This window comes from Drosophila suzukii, chromosome 3 (genome assembly GCF_043229965.1).
Source record: "Drosophila suzukii chromosome 3, CBGP_Dsuzu_IsoJpt1.0, whole genome shotgun sequence".
In the NCBI taxonomy this organism is placed as follows: Eukaryota; Metazoa; Arthropoda; class Insecta; order Diptera; family Drosophilidae; genus Drosophila; species Drosophila suzukii.
This window is the reverse complement of record NC_092082.1, coordinates 40153121-40173747: the sequence shown is the minus strand read 5'-3', so window position 1 is coordinate 40173747 and position 20627 is coordinate 40153121. Positions and strand designations below refer to the sequence as shown.

The window sequence follows — 20627 nt, the reverse complement described above, 5'->3', positions numbered from 1 at the left end:
ACCAATGGTGTTTTCTCATCGTAAGTGTAAACCTAGTTGTACACTCCTGGCATAAGTCACACTCTGACCACGGTGATTCTTGTGGCAATAGGTCCAACAATTTGTGAAGTAATTGATCCGTGGCCAGCTTGAAATTAAAAATATTCATTCCTTCTCTATTTTCAGTGCCAAGGCACGCCCCTGCCTTTACAAGTATTTTACAAAGAGGCGATTGCCCTCTCATAAAGGAAAGCAAAAGAGGAGTATTACCGTCCATATCGGGAACGTTTATTGGATACTGTGGCATACACTCAAGAAATAATTCACAAATAAGTGCGGCTGTATTATCCTCCACAACCCTGCACAATTCGTGCATAGGATTTCGACCTTTTAAATTTGTTGCTTCTGCGTTCACTCTTGATTCAGTTAATAATTCACGTACAATGAAAAGCTGACCATATCGTACAGCAATGTGTAAAGCATTATTGCCGTCAGAATCTGCTGCGTCAAAGTCGGCATTGTTTTGAATCAACGCAGAAACCGCAGGTAGATTCCCGCGTTCAATGGCAATATGAAGAGGCAATTTTTGGACGGCATTCCGCTCATTCATATGGGCTCCGGCTAAAATCAGATTTCTGGTAATCATTTCATTGTGTGATGCTGCCGCTAGGTGCAAGGGCGTAGACTGATTAACGTCATGTACCCGCGAGTTTACATCTACCTGAATAGCTAGCAAAAACAAAACACTTTCTAAATCATCTTTCATAATCGCTAAATGCAAAAAGTTTCGGCCGCGCGAATCCATTTGCTCAGCGGCTGTAGGGAATCTATCTAAAATGCGTTGAGCGGCCTTGTCATTACGAATGCCCAGAGCAGCTGCAAACGGTGTATTTCCAGACGTATCACGAAGTTTTAGGTCTATAACAGGGTGACAAAGAAGAATCGATATAATATCTTCATGTTGATTTTCAATAGCTACATGAAGTGGCGATTTGTTTTCAGCGTCTATAACGTTAACATTAGCACCATGATCAATTAAAGTCTGAAGCACTTTGGCCAAGCCCCATTGACAACATAAATGCAACGGGGATGCCTTTAGCTGGGCCTCATCTCCACCCTCCCCATTGGGACCTGGCTGTCGTGAAGAATCTAAGTCGCATTGATTTCGAATTAGAAATATTGCTATTGCTTCTTTGCTTTCATCTATGGCACGATGTAAAAGGGTCTGTTGACATTCCCCAGGTCCTTTTTCCCAACTGTCAGTATCAACACCGTGTCGCACAAGTATTTGGGCCACATCTTCGTATCCTAGTTCCAAAGCAGTCCATAATGGTGAAACTCCATTTTTGTCAGATATTAGAGCGATTCCTCTTGTGCAAAGAGCATCCACAACTCTAGGGAGATTGTATTCGATCGATAAGTCCAATGCGGAATCTTGATCATCTATAATGGTATGAAAATAATAGAATCAAGTAAAGCAATCATAAATTAGTGTACCTGTGATAGCAGTAAAGTCCGCACCTTGCTCTAGTAAAAATAAGGATGTATCACTGTCTCTGTTCTTTATTGATTGATGCAATAGTGTTAAATTATTTGTATTCTTTGCGTTGACATCTGAGCCGCCTCTTATAAGAATTGGAACCAGTTTAGTTCTGTTAAGAGCAAGGCATAGGCTTAGCGGGGAGTCACCATTAATATCTTTACAATTGAAATCAATAACATAGCTCAGATTGTTTGTTAACTGAACAAAAGCTTCTAAGGCTTCAACAGCATTAGCTTCCACTGCAATATGCAAAGCAGACTTTAAACCACCGTCAATGGGTTGTAAATTGCACGAAGCACCATTAACAATTAACTTGTTTACTAGGTTTGGCATGTTTTTTAAACATGCAATATGTAATGCTGTTAGTCCACGTAAATTTATATGATCAAGATTGGTATAATCTGCCAAGAAAATTGCTGCTTTCTCCCCACGATATCCGTCCATTGCAAAAACCTGTAGTAGGCTATCATCCGTTTTTGTCTTTTTAGTATTTGGTTGTGCGCCCCTTTTAATAAGCATTGACGCTACCTTAAACTCTTGATCGTCCAATGATAAACAAAGCTCTAAAGCACTCTTTTCGTCAAAAGTGTGCAAGTTAATATCAATATTTGGCACTTTAAGCAAAAGCTCCACCATTTCTACATTTTGTCTTATAATTGCTATATGCAAAGGCGTTTCTCCTTTAATGTTCTGGATGTTTACGTTAGGATTTCTTTTTAAAATCTTTATCCCAACATTTAATATATCTGCGACATTGTTAGGACTATGTTTATATTCCTTGTAATTACAAATAATGTGTAATGCAGTGTCCGATGATGTTCTAAAAATCAATTATTTAAATAAATTGTTTTAATAAATAATTTAAAAAATTTAACTACTTAGATGAAAGGTCTAAAAGACAATTTTGATCCAAAAGGAAGTGTGCGGAGAAAGCGTCACCATTTTTTAAAGCCGCAATCAGGAGTGGGGATCCCTGAAAAAAAAATATTTATACAATTAGCCAAGTAAAAAAATAAATTGTGTTGTATTTATACCTCCATATCAACAGCATTTATGTTGGCCATTCCGTTTTGTACCAGAGTTTGAGCGATTTTGTAATTTTTTGCCGATAAAGCCATCTGAAGAGGCAACAAACCATTTTCAGAAAAACTATTAACCAGTTGTGAGAGCTAAAATAAAAAAAATATATTGCTTATTTCACAACATTACATAACAATAAAAGATTTTTTATATACATAAAGGTCCGTATTGCATTCTGGCATAGTTACCGTAATTTAAAGGTTAAAGATTCACTTAGAAAGAGAGAGACGAAGAAGTAAGACGTGCACAAAAAAACGAAGTTAAGGAACGACGCGATTAAAGAATCAAAAAACGCTGTTTAATCTGATTTAAATTCATTTAAGTTACTAAAACAATATATACAAAACAACATACGAGTATTATAAAAAAAAATACAGGTAGTGGAGCTTCTTATTTAAATAGGAAAAACCAATCCCACATATATGGGGGCTCAACCTACGTGAAAAGTAAAACCACGAAGTTTGCTAAAGAAAAGATTTACAACGACGAAAACTGTGGAAAACGAGGAAGAGAAAAGCTTAACGACGATCAAGTGTGTGAAAACGACTCTATAACCACAACTATTATCTACAATAAACATATATAACGACGCATATGTGTGTTTAAACGACGAGTAGGGAACGTGACTGAGAACTACGAACATTTTTCACTCGTGCTCGCTGCAAGAAATGGCGGCGATTTTTTTTAATTTTATGACAAATTTTATTCGTTGCATTTATTTTTTAATTTGTACTTACACGATGTTTTGATTTCATATTTAACATATATCAATTGACTTGCTCTTCGTTCTTAACATATCCGGCATAAGTGTAAAGAAGAAAAGCAGGCACACGGTGTGCGGGCTTGTGCTTCTTTAAAAAGGCGCGCCATATATCCATGATAGTGTTCCTTCTTTAAGGTCCCGCCACAGATGCTCATTTTCGGGGTTGACTCCCCTAATCTAGAGTATTACCCTAAAATGTCGAGTATTAGTGAGAGCGGTATCAAAAGTTGGGAAATGTTGAGAAACGCATTGATCAAAGCGTTCAAGGCAGAAGTGAATGACGCTCGAATGCATAAATAGTTGCCCGAAAGAAAAATGAAAAACAATGAAAGCGTTCATAAATCAATTTTGTACAATGCCAAAGAGTTTAAGGACAAATTCAGATGCTACAAGAAAATTCACGACAAGTCGAAATAGGTAAAGAAGGTGTGCCTCATAAAAAGGCATCCACGCAAAAACTGTGGTCGGAAGTGCTTTAACTGCAATAGTTCGGACACATATCGAAGGACTGCCCACAGGCAAAGTCGAACCGGTTTAAATGAACAGTAACCAGTACGCAACGCTCATTGACACAGGCAGCAGATACAACATTATGAGGGAAAAAACGTACGTAAACTAAAAAAAGGCTAACTTGAGTGCAGTGAACATTTTTCTTGTCGGTTTCGGGAACGACAACCGGGTGAAACCGTTGGGTTCTTTTAAAAAATAAGTTGAAGTGGACGATCAAGTCCTTAAAGAGTATTTTTTAGTTGTTTCATCTGAATTTTTGGACGTAGAAGTTGTTTTAGGCTCAGAATTTTGTAGCTACGATGAATTTATAATAGATCGGGACGAAACAAAAATACAAGACCATGAAAAGCTTGGCTCGGATACCGAAAAGTGACGAAAATGTTAATATAAGCATTGACGAGAGTGCAACAACTCAAAAATGGTACTGGTACTGTTCCCAACTTAGTAGTATGGAAAGACGGCTTCTGGGACAATTTGCATATTAATGTCCACCCCCCTTACTAATTAGCATATTATTGACCCCGCCCCTCACTAATTAACATATATATGGCCCCGCCTCCTCATTAATGTATGCGGGTTCTGGGACATTCAGCATTATCCATAGATTATGTGATTTTAAAAGGTTTAGATGCCATAAAAATGTCACGATCATATCCAGAAAGCTCACGTGACCTTTATCCCCATTATAAGCAATTAATATTTAGCAGGTGTTGCTGTATACTGAGAAAGGTCGCACACTTTCCCCACATCCCCATGTAACAACATTGATCATGAATCCTTTCCCTCATTATCCAAAACATTTAAAGATGGTTGCCTTAGAGGGACATGTCCGATCATGTTGGAGAATAACGTTTCCTATGATTGTAAAATAATTTAGAAATCAAAAGATCCCCAATAAAATAAATCTCAAAAGTTATTGATTCTCAGATGTGGAATATTTTCAAGCAGACATTTTGTTCGTCCACAGAACGTTTAACTGGTAAATTTTCTAAGATCTCTCCTTTGCACAAACGGGTCATAAACATGTCATAAAAGGGATTCAAGCAAGAGCAACCCGAACATGTGCACCTGTCTAATACCTGACCGGAATAAAAGGGACACATCCACAAGTCTGAAGGCGCACGCCCATTGACAAGATCATGGGCCTCACGCCAACGACCACACGACTGACTGCTTGCTCTAATACGTCCCATAATAGGGGTTGAAATCACGACCGCGCAACAACTCGCAAGTAGCCGACATATATCACGCAAGGAAATATTTTCCATTTTTCGTACCTGTAATCTTAACTCGAAATAATGAGCAGAAGTTTATTTCGTAGCATAATAATACATTTATTTATTTATTTTGGTATTGCAAACATGTTTTGTTGTTGTTGGGTCGGGATGGCTTGATCGTTGAAAATAGTTGAAGCCCCAAGATCGAATGGTACGCAAAAAACACGGGGGTACTTTGGGGTTTTTACGCGACGTGCATAGATGTTTATTTGTACACTTGGAAATAAGAACTACTTAAGCCTAACTTAACTTAAGCGCTCCAGAGCAGAGCGGAGACTTAGGGGAGAGGGAGAGCGGACGGCAGTGCGAGCGCGCGAGATGTAGACATCTGGATAAAACTGCCGCTCGACACTGCCTCCTGAAATTAAACGCCCTTTTGACGTGAAGAGTTATTAACTGCACAGTAGAAGTGTACTAGTTTTTTTCTTGTTGTTATATGCTGGTTTCTATCTGTTTAGTAGATGCATACAAGTTGTTTACTAGATGTTACTAGCTGTTTAGTTTCTATATGTTTAGTAGATGTATACAAGTTGTTTACTAGATGTTATTAGCTTGTTAGTAGCTGTTAAGTATCTGGTTTCTATATGTTTAGTAAATGTATTCAAGTTGTTTACAGATGTTATTAGCTGGTTACTAGCTCTTTAGTATCTGTTTACTTGATTTTTACCAATTGTTATAAGCTGGTTAGTAGTTGTTATTAACTTCTACGAGCTGTTATAGTCTTTTGTTAGGAATGATCAAAACTTCTTGATCACTAGATGACTTTCGATGTGAAGTAAAAACTTACACTCTGATTTTCAAAAAACACTTCCTTTTTCATATTATTTCATCTTATGCAGGTAAAATAAATGAATCCTTAACTACGATAGCTAGCCTTACATCCCATAACTATAGTTATTAGCTACAATAAAATGTTTAGAAAGAAAAAAATACATGAATGTCAGAAAACGAAATCTGTCCGGCGTAATACAGTAAAAACAAAAACACTGTGATTATCCCATTTTCTATCACCATAACAAATGTGTATACCCAAACCTAAGTGACCAATTGTATCCTTTGTCCAAAAGTCTGTGACTTTCACTTATAAATTTGTCACCGATAATTTAAATCCCATTAAGCAAACCACCCATTGCTAACCGTACCATAACCCCAGAGTCAAGGTGGTTACCTACAATAAACACAGGTGGTGGTGTAAAGGATTGCTAAAATGCCTCGACGCAGGCGCAAAGGTCAAGGTATTGAAAAAAAATCATGGAATATTATCCTTTCATAAAAAAGGTCATAAAAAATATAATTAGGAAAGTATTTTTTATTTGCGAACCACTAATAACTGTTACCAACAACACAAATAGTTATGTTATAAAAGATTGCTAAAATCCCTTGACGCAGGCGCAAAGGTCAAGGTAATGGAAAAAATTCATAGAATATTATCCATTGACCAAAAAAAAAAATAAATGTACGAAAATTTCTTCTTTTGGATAACAACAAAAATATATATATTTTCTATACTTTGACTTTTCCATCAAAATGCTTGACAAAACTAGTTGTTTCATATTCTCTAATTGAGTAATTAGTTTTCATGTGCCTATTCAATTTACCAAAAACAATATTAGTCTTCTCTCATAAAATTGATCTTTTGGATCCCTCTAATTCCCCACCGGTGAGGTATAGGTTTGCCAACCCCTATCAACCTCCGCAGCATAGATGGGTACTTGTATTTCATATTTAAGATATTTCCATCCTTCTCTAACTAATATCCTTGTATCCATCATGTAAGCAGGCTAAGAATTGTATTGCATTCTTCAACCCCTAGCCACACCCACCACTGTGTCAGATTTAACTTTTCCAATGGTTGAGCTACCTGAACTGTACATTTCATTTGATTTTCCCTTTTCCTTTCTAAGCAATGTACACAATTTTTAAACTGGTTCTAGCATCCCTCTTCAATGCCATTCCCTACTTTATTTTCGTTATATTTCTGATCTTTTCCTAACAGTAGGTTGTTAAACTTTTATCATTTTATGGTATTATTGATCCCAGATATTAACTCATAACATGTAACTAACAGAATATGGTCAATGATATCAGACTCTAAAAAGTCAAGATTTACCTACAATTCAATTTACCATCTACAATCCCTGGAGAATAGTTTAGTATGTGCAGCTTAATTTTCTAATTTATTGATTTCACAGGTATATTTCCGTCTCTTTCCTTCTAATCAATATTAAAAAATTTCAAAACCTGGTTTTGGAGTTATTCTTACAATTAAATTATTAAAAATTAATAATCAAACAGAGATAATAATGTTTTTGTGATAATATCCCATGAATAACACATAATTCTTGTTTGCATATTTTTAAAACTATTTATTTTAGAAAATTATTCATTAATAGCATTCAAATAATTTTCATAATATATCTTAAAATTTTTTAGATTTATCAATAGAGCTTCCCTGTTATTAATATTAAATGATATTGCATCATTTTAAGATTAAATATTAAGAATAAAAATTCTGTACCACTCCTCATACTTAATGATGACCATTATAAAATTATCATTTCTTACAACTATTATGTTAAATACAATAAGAAGTATGCATACTCATATAACAACAGTTCCTACTATCGATATGTATTGGCCAACAATCACTTTGACACAGTGTGGAATGATTTTACTTAAACCAATCACATGGGAGGGGGGTACGGGGAGGGGGGGTTTGATCCTTGGAGATAAACTACCTCGAATCTACGTTCTGTCTTTTCCTGGTTGATGAGATCACAAAACCTACAACAGTACAAAATTTAAATCGAAAGTCAAAAGACGTCTGAAATCAACAGCCAAACCAACCACTGTGACTTTTAAATAAATGAAGATTTGTTGACTGAGATTCGAATCTTTAAGGAAATTTTAAAAGTTTCCAAGGAGTGGCTACGGAAATTCGGTAGTATCTATTATGATTCTATAGAAGAGTTGGACATCCTGAAATGGCGCTTGGTGGTTTTGCAGAGCGAAAACAACATCGGTTCCCATCTCTTTGATATTGAAAACGTAGAAAATCGAATCACCGAGCTGATGATGGAGACAAACAAGTTTTAACACCAAATTGATCTTAACGATGCGGAAATCGAAAATAATCCGCTGTTATGACTGCTACTCGAAGTTAAGGAGATAATTTTTCGTATAAGAGATTCAATATCAGACTTAGAATGTCTTAAATTTAATGGTGAGGCAGACCAATGTGAGTTGGCCAGCGCTATGTCTCGCGAGGACGATCCTAGCCTTATATTTAATCTTAAAAATAGATATGATGCAATATCAATTATTATTAATAATTGACAAACTTTATTGATAAATCTAAAAAAATTTAAGATATATTATGAAAATCATTTGAATGCGATTAATGAATAATTTTGTGAAATAAATAATTTTGAAAATTTGAAAATATGAATTATGTATTATTCATAGGATAGTATCACAAAAACATTATTATCTCTGTTGGATTAATACTTTTTAATGAACTCCAAAACCCGTTTTTGAAATCTTTTAATTTTGATTAGAAGGAAAGAGACGGAAATATATTGTGCATTACAGATACCTTGAAAGTCAGTTCAATGAGGTTGTAAGCCAGTGTCTGAATGGTATGGAGTTGGCAGCCATCTTGTTAAAAATTGATACTCACCAGCGGGAATCTGTGAAATCAATCAATTCTAAAATTAAACTGCAAATACTAAACTGCTCTCCAGGGATTTTAGATGGTAAATTAAATTGTAGGTTAATATTGTCTTTTTAGAGTCTGATATCTTTGACTATATTCTGCTAGTTACATGTTATGAGTTAATATGTAGGATTTGGGGTGCTCAATAATCCCAAAAAATGAAAAAAGTTTAACAACCTACAGTTTTTGGGAAAGATCAGAAATATAACGAAAATAAATAAATAAAGGATGCCATTAAAGAGGGAAGTCAGAACCAGTTTAAAATTATGTACATTGCCTAGAAAAGAAAAGGGAAAATCAAAAGAAATTTACAGTTTAGGTAGCTGGGGCAGCCATTGGAAAAGTCAAATCTCTTACAGTGGTGGGTGTGGCTAGGGGTTGAAGCATGCAATACAATTCTAAACCTGTTTACATGATGGATAATAGGATATTAGTTAGAGAAGGATGGAAATATCTTAAATATGAATTACAAGTACCCATCTATGTTACGGAGGTTGAGCGGGGTTGGCAAACATCATTGTTAAATATGAGCAACATATATTTCACCGGAAGGGAATTAGACGGATCCAAAATATACATTTTATGAGAGAAGACCAATACTGTTTTTGGTAAATTAAATAGGCACATGAAAACTCATTACTCAATTAGAGAATATGAAACAACTAGTTTTGTCAAGCATTTTGATGGAAAAGTCAAAGTATAGAAAATATATATATTTTTTTTGTTATCCAAATAGAAGAAATTTTCGTATATTTATATTTTTTTTTTGGTCAAGGGATAATATTCTATGAATTTTTTCCATTACCTTGACCTCGGCTGAGGAACTTGTGAGATGGTTCCAAAGTCGCCTAGCTGGGGCAACCGAGCGGGTCGCAGGTTGCGGATAGCGGACGACCTCTCTCGAGACCAACTGTGAATAAGCTGGTGGGATAAGTCAAACACGGAATCGTGGACGGAAACCCCAGTAAATAAACAGTCCCGGACAGCCAGCGGGTATTTTGCAACGAAGCAATACCGACGATGCGAGTTGTTCAGCCGCATCTAAATAGTTGCTTTACACAAACCCACTCCCAACACAAAACCTACCCAACTCCCCTCCCAAACAAAATCTCACTCCGGGCCGGACTACGGTGTAATACGGACCGTGCCAAGAGTCAGCCTGGCTGGGGGCCCGGATCAAAACTAGCCCAGTCTCAAACGGTGTGCTCAGGGACATGGCGACCCCCTGTTCTAACTATCGCCTTACCCGGGCATCGCGGATCTCTGCCCGGGCGGACTTTTCCCCTTCTCCGCAACTCGTGGGACCAAATTATGGAGCATAAAACAGAAAACACACCAAAAAACGCAGAGACGGGTACTCTTAAAAAACCCATGGATAAGACGAACACTGGTTCCACCATCCGCACCACGGTCCCGAAAGGGCCGCATCCCAAACTGGGGATGACGGGTGGCAGAAAGCCAGCCGCAAACGCCTCCGCCACGTGCGCATCTGCGCCAAAAGCAGCGGTAGGCACAGCCAAGGCGCTCGGTCCACCCGCTGGTGCTAAATACACATACGCAGAAAGGCGGACTGCCGCCCAGACTCTGCGCTCACACTCTAGGAGCACCGTTGCCACACCTTCGCCTGAATGGCTAAAGAAGGTAGAGTGGGCAAGGAAGGTGCTTCCAAACTACGGGCAGGATAAGCCCACTCAAGAAGGGACTCAGGCGAAATCTCTTTCGCCGAAATCACGAAGAATCGTGTACCACTCGGCCTGATTGACAGGGGAAACCCGGAGGGCAGGATCCCCAGAAACCAGTGGAAGACAGTGAAGTCCCACCTTTCCCTCATTTGCCTGCGCATGGTACGAGAGAAGCCAGGCACCTCGCCCTGCTGCATGGACGCGGGCTGGTACCAGGGCAGCGTCAAGGTGGTGGCCTGCGACAGTCAGCGGTCGGCTGACATGTATAAACAGGCGACGAGCAAGCTCGGCGAGGTATACAAAGGGGCGAACATCGTTGCGCTTGACTGGTGCGATGTCGCCAGTAGACCCCGAGCAAGGATCTGGCTTCCAGCAGCGATCAAGGCGCCGGTGGACATCCTCTTCATGTTGCAAGAATGCAACCCGCACCTCCCCACGAAGGACTGGAAAGTCGTCAAGGTGGAGGAGCATGAAGGGGATGTCAACCAGGCGGTTTTGGTCCTGAACAAGGAGTCAGTTGCTCAAATCGAGACTGCTCGAGGAGTGCTGAACTTCGGGTTCAGTGCGATACACATCAAGGTGTATAAGGGCGACTCCAACGCCGCTAGCAGCTCTGCCGGCAACCCAGCCGAGCAGGTGCTTGCTGAGGAGTTGGAGGCACCTGGTGGGCCGGAGGACGGCTACTCTACCGATTCGTCGCTAAGCAGAGAGATGCGAGCGCTCGGACCGGCAATCGAGGACGTAGACCTCAGCGACACAGAGGAGGCCGTCGTCACTGTGGTGGAGGTTGAAGCTGTAGATGTCACTAAGACTTCTACAAATAAACCTTCACCACAGTAAAGCAGCGTCTGCTGCACTTCTGCTTCGCCTGACAGAAGGCGGAGCCGACCTAGTCCTCGTACAGGAACCTTGGGTAGTAGGAGGCAAGGTTGCTGGACTAGGAACAAAGGAATACAAGCTTATGCTTGACCCCAAAGAAGGTAAAATTCGAACCTGCATATTAGCCAAAAGGCATCTTAGTATATTTCTACTTCGCAATTACAGCAACGGAGACAACACCGCAGTAAGCCTGGAGCTGCAAAGTGACTCTATAAGGGTTCTATCGGCCTACTGGGCCTTTGAGAAGGAAAACCCCCCAGTCAGAGGACTGGCAGAGGAATGCGAAAAGCTCAAGAACGGATTGGTAATAGGCTGTGACGCCAACGCCCATCACACCCAGTGGGGTTGCCCAAACAACAACGACAGAGGTGAGTCTCTTTTTGATTTTATTCTAAATTCGGAGATATTCTTATGCAATAGGGGCAATGTCCCTACTTTCATAACTAAAGCTTGCCAAACGATCATAGATCTTACTTTGGTATCAGATTCACTCGTAGGCGCTGTCAAAAACTGGGCAGTCTCTGACGAGCACTACTTTTCGGACCATAGATTCATAGAAACTGTATTGTCCCTTGATTCGCCCATGCCGGTCAGCTTCGCTAACCCCAGACGCAAATAAAAAATACTTTCCTTATTATATTTTGTATGACCTTTTTTATGAATTGAATGAATTTTTTCCATTACCTTGACCTTTGCGCCTGCGTCAATGGATTTTAGCAATCTTTTGTAACATAACTATTTGTGTTGTTGGTAACAGTTATTAGTGGTTCGCAAATAAAAAATACGTTCCTAATTATATTTTTTATGACCTTTTTTATGAAGGGATAATATTCCATGATTTTTTTTCAATACCTTGACCTTTGCGCCTGCGTCGAGGCATTTTAGCAATCCTTTACACCACCACCTGTGTTTATTGTAGGTAACCACCTTGACTCTGGGGTTATGGTACGGTTGGCAATGGGTGGTTTGCTTAATGGGATTTAAATTATCGGTGACAAATTTATAAGTGAAAGTCACAGACTTTTGGACAAAGGATACAATTGGTCACTTAGGTTTGGGTATACACATTTGTTATGGTGATAGTGTTTTGTCACAGTGTTTTTGTTTTTACTTTCCCAATTATAGTTAGTTTTAAATCGTTTTCTGACATTCATGTATTTTTTTCTTTCTAAACATTTTATTGTAGCTAATAACTATAGTTATGGGATGTAAGGCTAGCTATCGTAGTTAAGGATACATTTATTATACCTACATAAGATGAAATAATATGAAAAAAGGAAGTGTTTTATTTTTACAATATACTAGTTAAAGTGTAGTATATACTTGTAGTTACATATTCCTAATATCTGTCATTATGAATCAAAATTGTTTATCAAAATAGCTTCTAAACAGCTATTAGATAGCTTGTGAACAACTAATTTCTTAATTCGTTTTACAAACAGAGGATACATCTTTCCCCAACATAATCGGACATTTTCCTCTAAGATTTATATATCAATCTTCAAATATTTTGTTTGTGCGTTCTTTCTCACGTACACAGCAAACACATTGAAAATCAGAGTGTAAGTTTTTACTTCACATTGAAAGTCATCTAGTGATCAAGAAGTTTTGATCATTCCTAACAAAAGACTATAACAGCTCGTAGAAGTTAATAACAACTACTAACCAGCTAATAACAATTGCTAAACATCAAGTAAACAGATACTAATGAGCTAGTAACCAGCTAATAACATCTAGTAAACAACTTGTATACATTTACTAAACATATAGAAACCAGATACTAAACAGCTAGTAACCAGCTAATAACATCCAGTAAACAACTTGTATACATCTACTAAACATATAGAAACCAAATATTAAACAGCTAGTCACCAGCTAATAACATCTAGTAAACAACTTGTATACATCTACTAAGCAGATAGTAACCAGCTAATAACAAGTAGTAAGGAACTAGAAGACATCTACTATGCAGATAGTAACCAATTAATAATAGCTCATAGCAGTTAACAAAAGCTAGTAATCAAAGTCCAAGCAGCTCAACCGCCATCATGAAACACGAAAACCAGATGAGTTTTGTAATTAAAGAGTTTATTAAACTTATTCAAAATCTTAGACAATGATGCCTAACTCATACAATTAGTATAAAAATAGAATAGAACTAAAAAACTAGAACTAGAAAAATAGTTGGCAACAAAAACAGATATTACCAGGTCCCAACATCTCTATCATAAACTTGAATCAGAAATTAAATTAAAAGACGCTCCTATGTTAGGTATTGATGTCTTCAAAATATGTTAAAACGTTAGTATGGGATAAAACAAATGAATGCTTTAAAAATAATCCAACATCTGAGAAACATTAAATTGTGAGAATTATTTTACATCTATCTATGGGAACCAAGCGAAAATCTTCGTTTGGAACGAAGATTATTAACCAATATATTTCTTACAGAGGGATGGAGTCAGAAAATTAATTATATACAAATATATATAATATATAATTAATTCAATAAAATATGATTACAATAATAAAATATATATAAAAAAATATTGAATGATCCTACAAAATTTGTTTCTGACTGTAACTAAAACTACAGGTACAAATGAAGGGAAAGTATTTTATTCAATGTCCTTGGGTCTTGGGCATGTGACTTTGATGACGGTCAGGTCAGGTAATGATAGTTCACTGCAAGTGTGTTTGGCTAACACATCTGAGAAACTTTAACTTGTGTAATAAGGGACTATAGCAACTCATAACACTTGTTAACATTTAGTTATTATCTAAAATCGAGTATTTTACAGATATTATACAGATAGGAACCATCCAAAAACAAGACTAAACAGAAAGTAAAGTGTGTTAAGATGTACAATATTATGGAAAGTGGTGTAAACCTACCAATCGCATTCCGGAGTTAATATTCATATGCTAACCCCACATTGGGGTATGGGAGTCAACACAGCTCGAATGTAAAATTGTCGGCTAAACGCGAAAAACCAAAATTTGTAATAATTGGATTTATACTAAATGGAGAAGTTATTACAAATAATTTATTAAACTTGAAAGTTCACTTGAATTGTGAGTCATATCCATATGATAATCTGAATTTTGATTTTAGTAAGAATCAGTATGCTCACCCATATAAAATGTATACAAGATTTCAATCTAGTTTTTATAATCGTAAATCACAACCATTTTTGACTGATGATGATGATTTGATGACTGATGAATTTAAATTGAAGGCTCCTATTATTGTGGTTTATCTTTCATATCAAAACGAATCAGTGAAAACTGGTCCTATTGATTTGAGAATTTCATTAGAACTGAAGGCACCAGGTCATGAAAATACCCAAGCTTAGTGTCTCTTATTGAATATGACCCATTAAACAGACTAAAAAAATGTTGAAAGATACTGTTTCGGTTGATGCTCAAAGTTTCTTTGATAATAATAATAATTTTTTTCTAAAGGAAATTGGAATAGTATTCGAATCCAAACCTGAATAATAGTTTTTCAATAGAACCATCATATGGTTTTACTTTGCTAAATACAAAATCTCGAAAGAGTGCAATTTGGTTAACCAATACACATCACAAAATTTTTTGGAAAGATAGAAAACGGTTTTCCTTAATCTCGAAAGTATCAAGGAACAGTTACAAATGAAAGACAAATTATTTGTAAAGGTGTGGAAAAGAAACGATTTCTACAGACGTTTTTGGGTGTCGTCACCTAAACAGGTTTAAGGGAAATTGGTTTCCCTATTGTGAAACACATCTTAAGGGCGGGCTTGTGATCTTAAGAATACATACATTATTTTGACATTTTTCAAAAGTAGCTCCAAAACAATAAAATAATTTTTATACATTATTTTTTTAAGTTGAGACTAGATGTGTAAAGACCTACAAGAAAACAATATTACCAAAATGAAATTTAATGAGGAAATAGACCAATTTATTGAACAATTTAAAGGACAGATAATTGGTCAGCATTTTTAATACTTTCTAAACACAAAAACTATGTTCAGGTGGACATGATCTCAAAACTACGAATTATGATGAACACTTTACATTTGTTATCCTAAATTGACGTGCGCCTGCCTCTTTTCTGCAAATCGCCGTAACGAAGCCAGAAAATTAATTTCAATATATAATAAAACATGTTCACAATACCAAAATAAATGAATAAATGTATTATTATGCTACAAAATAAACTTCTGCCCTTTATTTCGAGTTATGATTACAGGTACGCGGTCGTGATTTCAACCCCTATTATGGGACGTATTAGAGCAAGCAGTCAGTTGTGTGGTCGTAGGAATGAGGCCCACGCTCTTGTCAATGGGCGTGCGCCTTCAGACTTGTGGATGTGTCCCTTTTATTCCGGTCAGGTAATAGACAGGTGCACATGTTCGGGTAGCTCTGGCTTGAATCCCTTTTATGACATGTTTATGACCCGTTTGTGCAAAGGAGAGATCTTAGAAAATTTACCAGTTAAACGTTCTGGGGACGAAAAAAATGTGTGTTTGAAAATATTCCACATCTGAGAATCAATAACTTTTGAGATTTATTTTATTGGGGATCTTTTGATTTCTAAATTATTTTACAATCATAGGAAACGTTATTCCCCAACATGATCGGACTTGTCGCTCTAAGGCAACCATCTTTAAATGTTTTGGATAATGAGGGAAAGGATACATGATCAATGTTGTTACATGGGGATATGGGGAAAGTGTGCGACCTCTCTCCCTTGTACAGCAACACCTGCTGAATATTAATTGCTAATAATGGGGGAAAAAGGTCACGTGATCAGTATTGTCACATGGTGGTGTGGGGGTGGGGGCAATTTAGTATACTTTTTATAGATATGATCATGACATTTTTATGGTATCTAAACCTTTTAAAATCAGTTATTTTATGGATTATGCTGATTGTCCCCGAACCCATCTTTCCATACTACTCAACTGGACTACTGCTGGATTTGTTGTAAAGGAACCTTGGGTACGAACAGTAATATTTCGCTAATAAATTGTTATCCAGTAAATAAACCAAGAATTTCGTATTTCATACATTTTACAGCATCTAATAAAAAAGCTTATTAGCTCAAAAGGTAAATTGTAGTCGGGCAAAAGTATCCTCCTACCAGAGGAAGCGTTTCCGACCCCGAAAAGCAAGATCTCCAAAGTACGAAGTACAAAATTTATTCGGCCTCAGCGCTTACATCAACAGGGTATGCGGCAGACATATGGGGTTATGGCGACAAACTCTTTATATTTTATATAAAAAATGTTCCGACTCCCACAGAACACACCGACCTATGCGATACATCTGAATACGGGTGTCGCCACCGGATATATCAACATATAGGTCGCTGGGTATCTTTTGAGCAGCAGCACTGGCTTTTTCGCACGCTGGGAGTTTTCAATACCAATCTCTGTGGAATAGGATGCATCTTCAGATTGCTAGGGCTGCTGATGAAGCGGACAGGCAAAGATTACAAGAAAGAGCCCGCGAAAGCACATCAAGACCATTGTTTAGCCGCCTCCACCATACACTCAGAGCCGTGAACTATTTTACCTGGTACTTTAACTGGCGCCGTACAGCAACATGGCCTCGGCAGACTGCACGTTGTGCAATATGCAATCAGAAGAAAACACACTGCATTTCCTAGCCATATGAAGAGTGAGTCTCAATGATATCGAGGTTATTCTGTTACATAACGGAACGGGCTATCAGACATCAAACTAGCGCTGCGCAAGAAGCTCTTGAATCTAATGTCAAGTCCCAACTTTCTAGCTTTCGTAGTTTCGGAGATCTCAGCGTTCATACGAACAGAAGGACGTGGCTAGATCGACTCGGCTAGTGACCCTGATCAAGCATATATATACCTTATGGAGTCGGAACGATTCCTTCTACCTGTTAAAAACTTTTCGACGATTCTAGTATACCCTTTTACTTTACGAGTAACGTGAATAAAAAGTCAAGCCCTCGGTGAAAACCTGGTTCACAACACATATTAACCAAAGAGATGTAGCGTGTAGCGGTGAAAAAGACACAAATTATGCGATCTTCAAGATATATGTATAGAGTTAAGACGTTAGGTTACAGGTACAATATTTAAGGCTAAGACTGATAACTATAATACAATTACTTCATGTGCCAAACTTGGAATAATTTCCGCAATTCAGCAAAGAACATTTTAAGAACACATAAATTATAATTTAATACCTTTAAAATATAATAATACAAAATATTACAAAAATAGAAGAAATATGACAGAAAAATTGTTAAGAGTTGAAAAATTACATATAAGCATAGCTTGCAAATAACTGTTGACCGTTTTTCTTCTTGCGCTCTCGTTGCGATCACAACCGAAAAAGTTCATACTCTGTCGCTCTCGCTCTGAGTAAGAGACTCTTGCTGTCTTCATTTATGTTTTCTGTTCAGCGCTTTTCGTTGAGCTCTTTGTATGTCGCTCTTTCAATGAGTAGTGCGTAAGGAGCAGAACTAGAAACGCTCGCACAATGAGAGTCAGCAAAAGACCGATTAACCGAAAAACTCAACGCAATCGGTCTTCACATTTACTTTCGTTGTTGTAAAAAGGAAAAACATAATTTGTTTTGTTAACGATTGCAATTAATATATTTCGTCTGCAAAACAGACGCTTAACGATTTGTTTGCCTATGCGTGTGAATGTATACCAATACATACGCAAAAGACCTTTTGCTTCCCTGAACACAACAAAACGGTCTTGGAACAACCAGAACAAAACAGAATAGAAAAAAACGGTTTCGCTCTAAGCGCGAGCGAGCTCATTCAAGAACCCATCAATCGGTTGCTCTCTGAGTCTTTTCGTAAAGAGTCAGGAAAAGACACTTATTTGCAGATAACGAGAAACGGTCGACAGTTAATCGCGAGCTCTGTATATAAGTTATAAAAAAGTTAAAAAATGTCCCAAGCCATATTATGACTTGTGCCTTGCAAAATTAAAACAAGAGAAAACGCTTCAGTCGAGTGTCGTGACTATCAGATACCCGTTACTCAGCTTTTAAATTGAAAATTGATAAAGGTTTACTTACGGTAAGAAGGCTGCTTTAAAATTGGAAGACATTTGGAAAATTCTCAAAAAGTCGAAGACGGGTTCGGTTAAACATCCGAGTTAAGTCCCTCGCAAGATGATTTGAATGATGAGTAAGCGTTGTATGGTAAGTCGCCTATTGTTTATGTATTTCATCTTTTACTAGTGGAATGCCGGATTTTAGCGAAAGAAAGAAAGCTAGAAAGCCAGAGTCAGAAACCAATCCCAATCTCTGGCGAGTTCCACAAAGCCAGGTTGGTTATCTAGCATGAAAATTGTGGGCGCCACAGGTTTGGGCGGTTTGTGGGCATTAGAGTGGGCGTGGCATATTCGTATAATAAATGTGCCCTGCGTACAAGGCTACGGAATCTAAATCTAAAATTCCAATTCTTCATCTTTAATAGTTTTCGAGATACCCGCGTTCATATTTACAATTTTTTGAAGTTTGTGGGCGGTTTGTGGCCGTTAAAAAGGGCGTGGCAAACTTTTTTGGGTCAATCGATTGATGAAAGCAATACATTTCAGTTAAAATTTGTATTCTAGCATCAAAACTGTAGGAGCCACAGTTTTGGGCGGTTTGTGGGTGTTAGAGTGGGCGTGGCACCCTGCTGAAACAAAATAACGCTGCGCAGGATTTCAGTATTGTAGCTCTTATAGTTTCCGAGGTCTCAGCGTTCATCCGGAGAGACGGACATGGCTAGATCGACTCGGCTAGTGATCTTGATCAAGAATATATATACTTTATGGGGTCGGAAACGCTTCCTTCTGCCTGTTACATACTTTCCGACGAATATAGTATACCCTTTTACTCTACGAGTAACGGGTATAAAAACCATATAACATTGTCTGTTGTTTCTATACTCAGCGGCATCAGAAATTAATTTTCGTATTTTATTTTAACGCTTGCCGTTTGTGAAATGCAATGAGCAATGAAAAATGTACACTTATTATTGCTCGTCTTTCTTTTTATTATGACGAAGTCATTTAATCAGATTCGATTTAGCGTCGCTTGTGATCAGTTGTGACTATTTTGTGCTCTGTGGTTTTGTCAAATTTTTTTATTTATATCTTTTGTACTGGCGTCATGTTCTTTAATCTAGCCTAACAGAACAGCCGTGTTTGTGCATTAATTCGTTTTTTGCGGAATAGTAGTAATTTATTAAAACTAAATACTAATTAAGCCTGTGCATTTGTTACTGTAACTCTCTGTACGCTGTTGTGCATGCGTTTCAATACCTTTTGCTGTTGTTTCCCATAGCTCTCTGTAATATCTCTCCCATTTCTTTTTATTTAAACTGTTGCCGTGTATAGTTTGCTTGTGTTTCGAAAGCAACGCTCAGTCGATAGTTACTCTACCGCTTTTACATTCTCTACGCGCAAGTCACCGCCTCAGCAGATTCCCCAACGAAACCCCTTAGACAGGCATAACTTTGTAGAGACCAAGACTTCACGAAATGCCACGCCAGCGAAATACGTTGAGACCCTGCAGATTTCAACTTAAGCCGATTCGGCATATTCTAAACAATCAAACATGCATTAAGAGACCTAACCTAGCTCTTATACTATTCTTTTATTGATCCCAATGTCTAATTGAGTGTCGTACTTATAATTTTTTTGGTTTTTGGTTTTAAAAATCACACGGAGCTTACTTCTCCTGTAGTCTTTAGTCCCTATAATCAGAAGAACGATGTTCAGATTGCTGATGGGGGAAAAATGAGACACTCGGTTATTCCATACAGGAAGCAATTATTTGTGTCTCATTTAACCTCTGAAACCGCGTATTCAGATGTTTTGGAATTCATTGAAGAAGTATTTAAATTTCCATACGATCGTAAGATATCTTTCTTTAAAATATCTGATCTGCCTGAAATATTCAATGTACTAAGCTCTAAAAGTTTTAGGCTTAATGATGAATTGGTCATTCATGGATCTTTTCCTTACAGACGGAGAACTAATAATAGGCTTTCCACGGTAGTACCCTCGCCAAATAACTGAGCAGTTTGTTTTGGCGTATCAAAATGTAAGAGGACTTAATATGAAGCAAGCTAAGCTTTGTGCTGACTCCTCTGCTTTTAATGAAGATATTTCGGCCTTTACTGAGACTTGGCTGAAACCGGAGATATCTGACTCAAA

At 37.5% G+C, this 20627-nt stretch overlaps 1 protein-coding gene across 3 annotated transcripts in view; it reads right to left on the bottom strand.

The window, feature by feature from the left end:
• Nucleotides 1-20627, bottom strand: part of LOC108015673 (retrovirus-related Pol polyprotein from transposon gypsy) — a 98609-nt gene that overhangs the window by 291 nt on the left and 77691 nt on the right. For 2 of the 3 annotated variants that reach the window (XM_017082184.3, XM_065868498.1), the window contains exons 3-6: nucleotides 2557-2691; nucleotides 2401-2495; nucleotides 1477-2342; nucleotides 3-1422 (exon numbers count right to left, since the gene is read on the bottom strand). In XM_017082184.3, the coding sequence (XP_016937673.3) occupies nucleotides 3-1422; nucleotides 1477-2342; nucleotides 2401-2495; nucleotides 2557-2691 (2516 nt within the window). Of the gene's footprint in view, nucleotides 1-2; nucleotides 1423-1476; nucleotides 2343-2400; nucleotides 2496-2556; nucleotides 2692-3339; nucleotides 3373-20627 lie in introns of those variants that run through there. The other variant, XM_065868499.1, reaches the window with a different exon arrangement.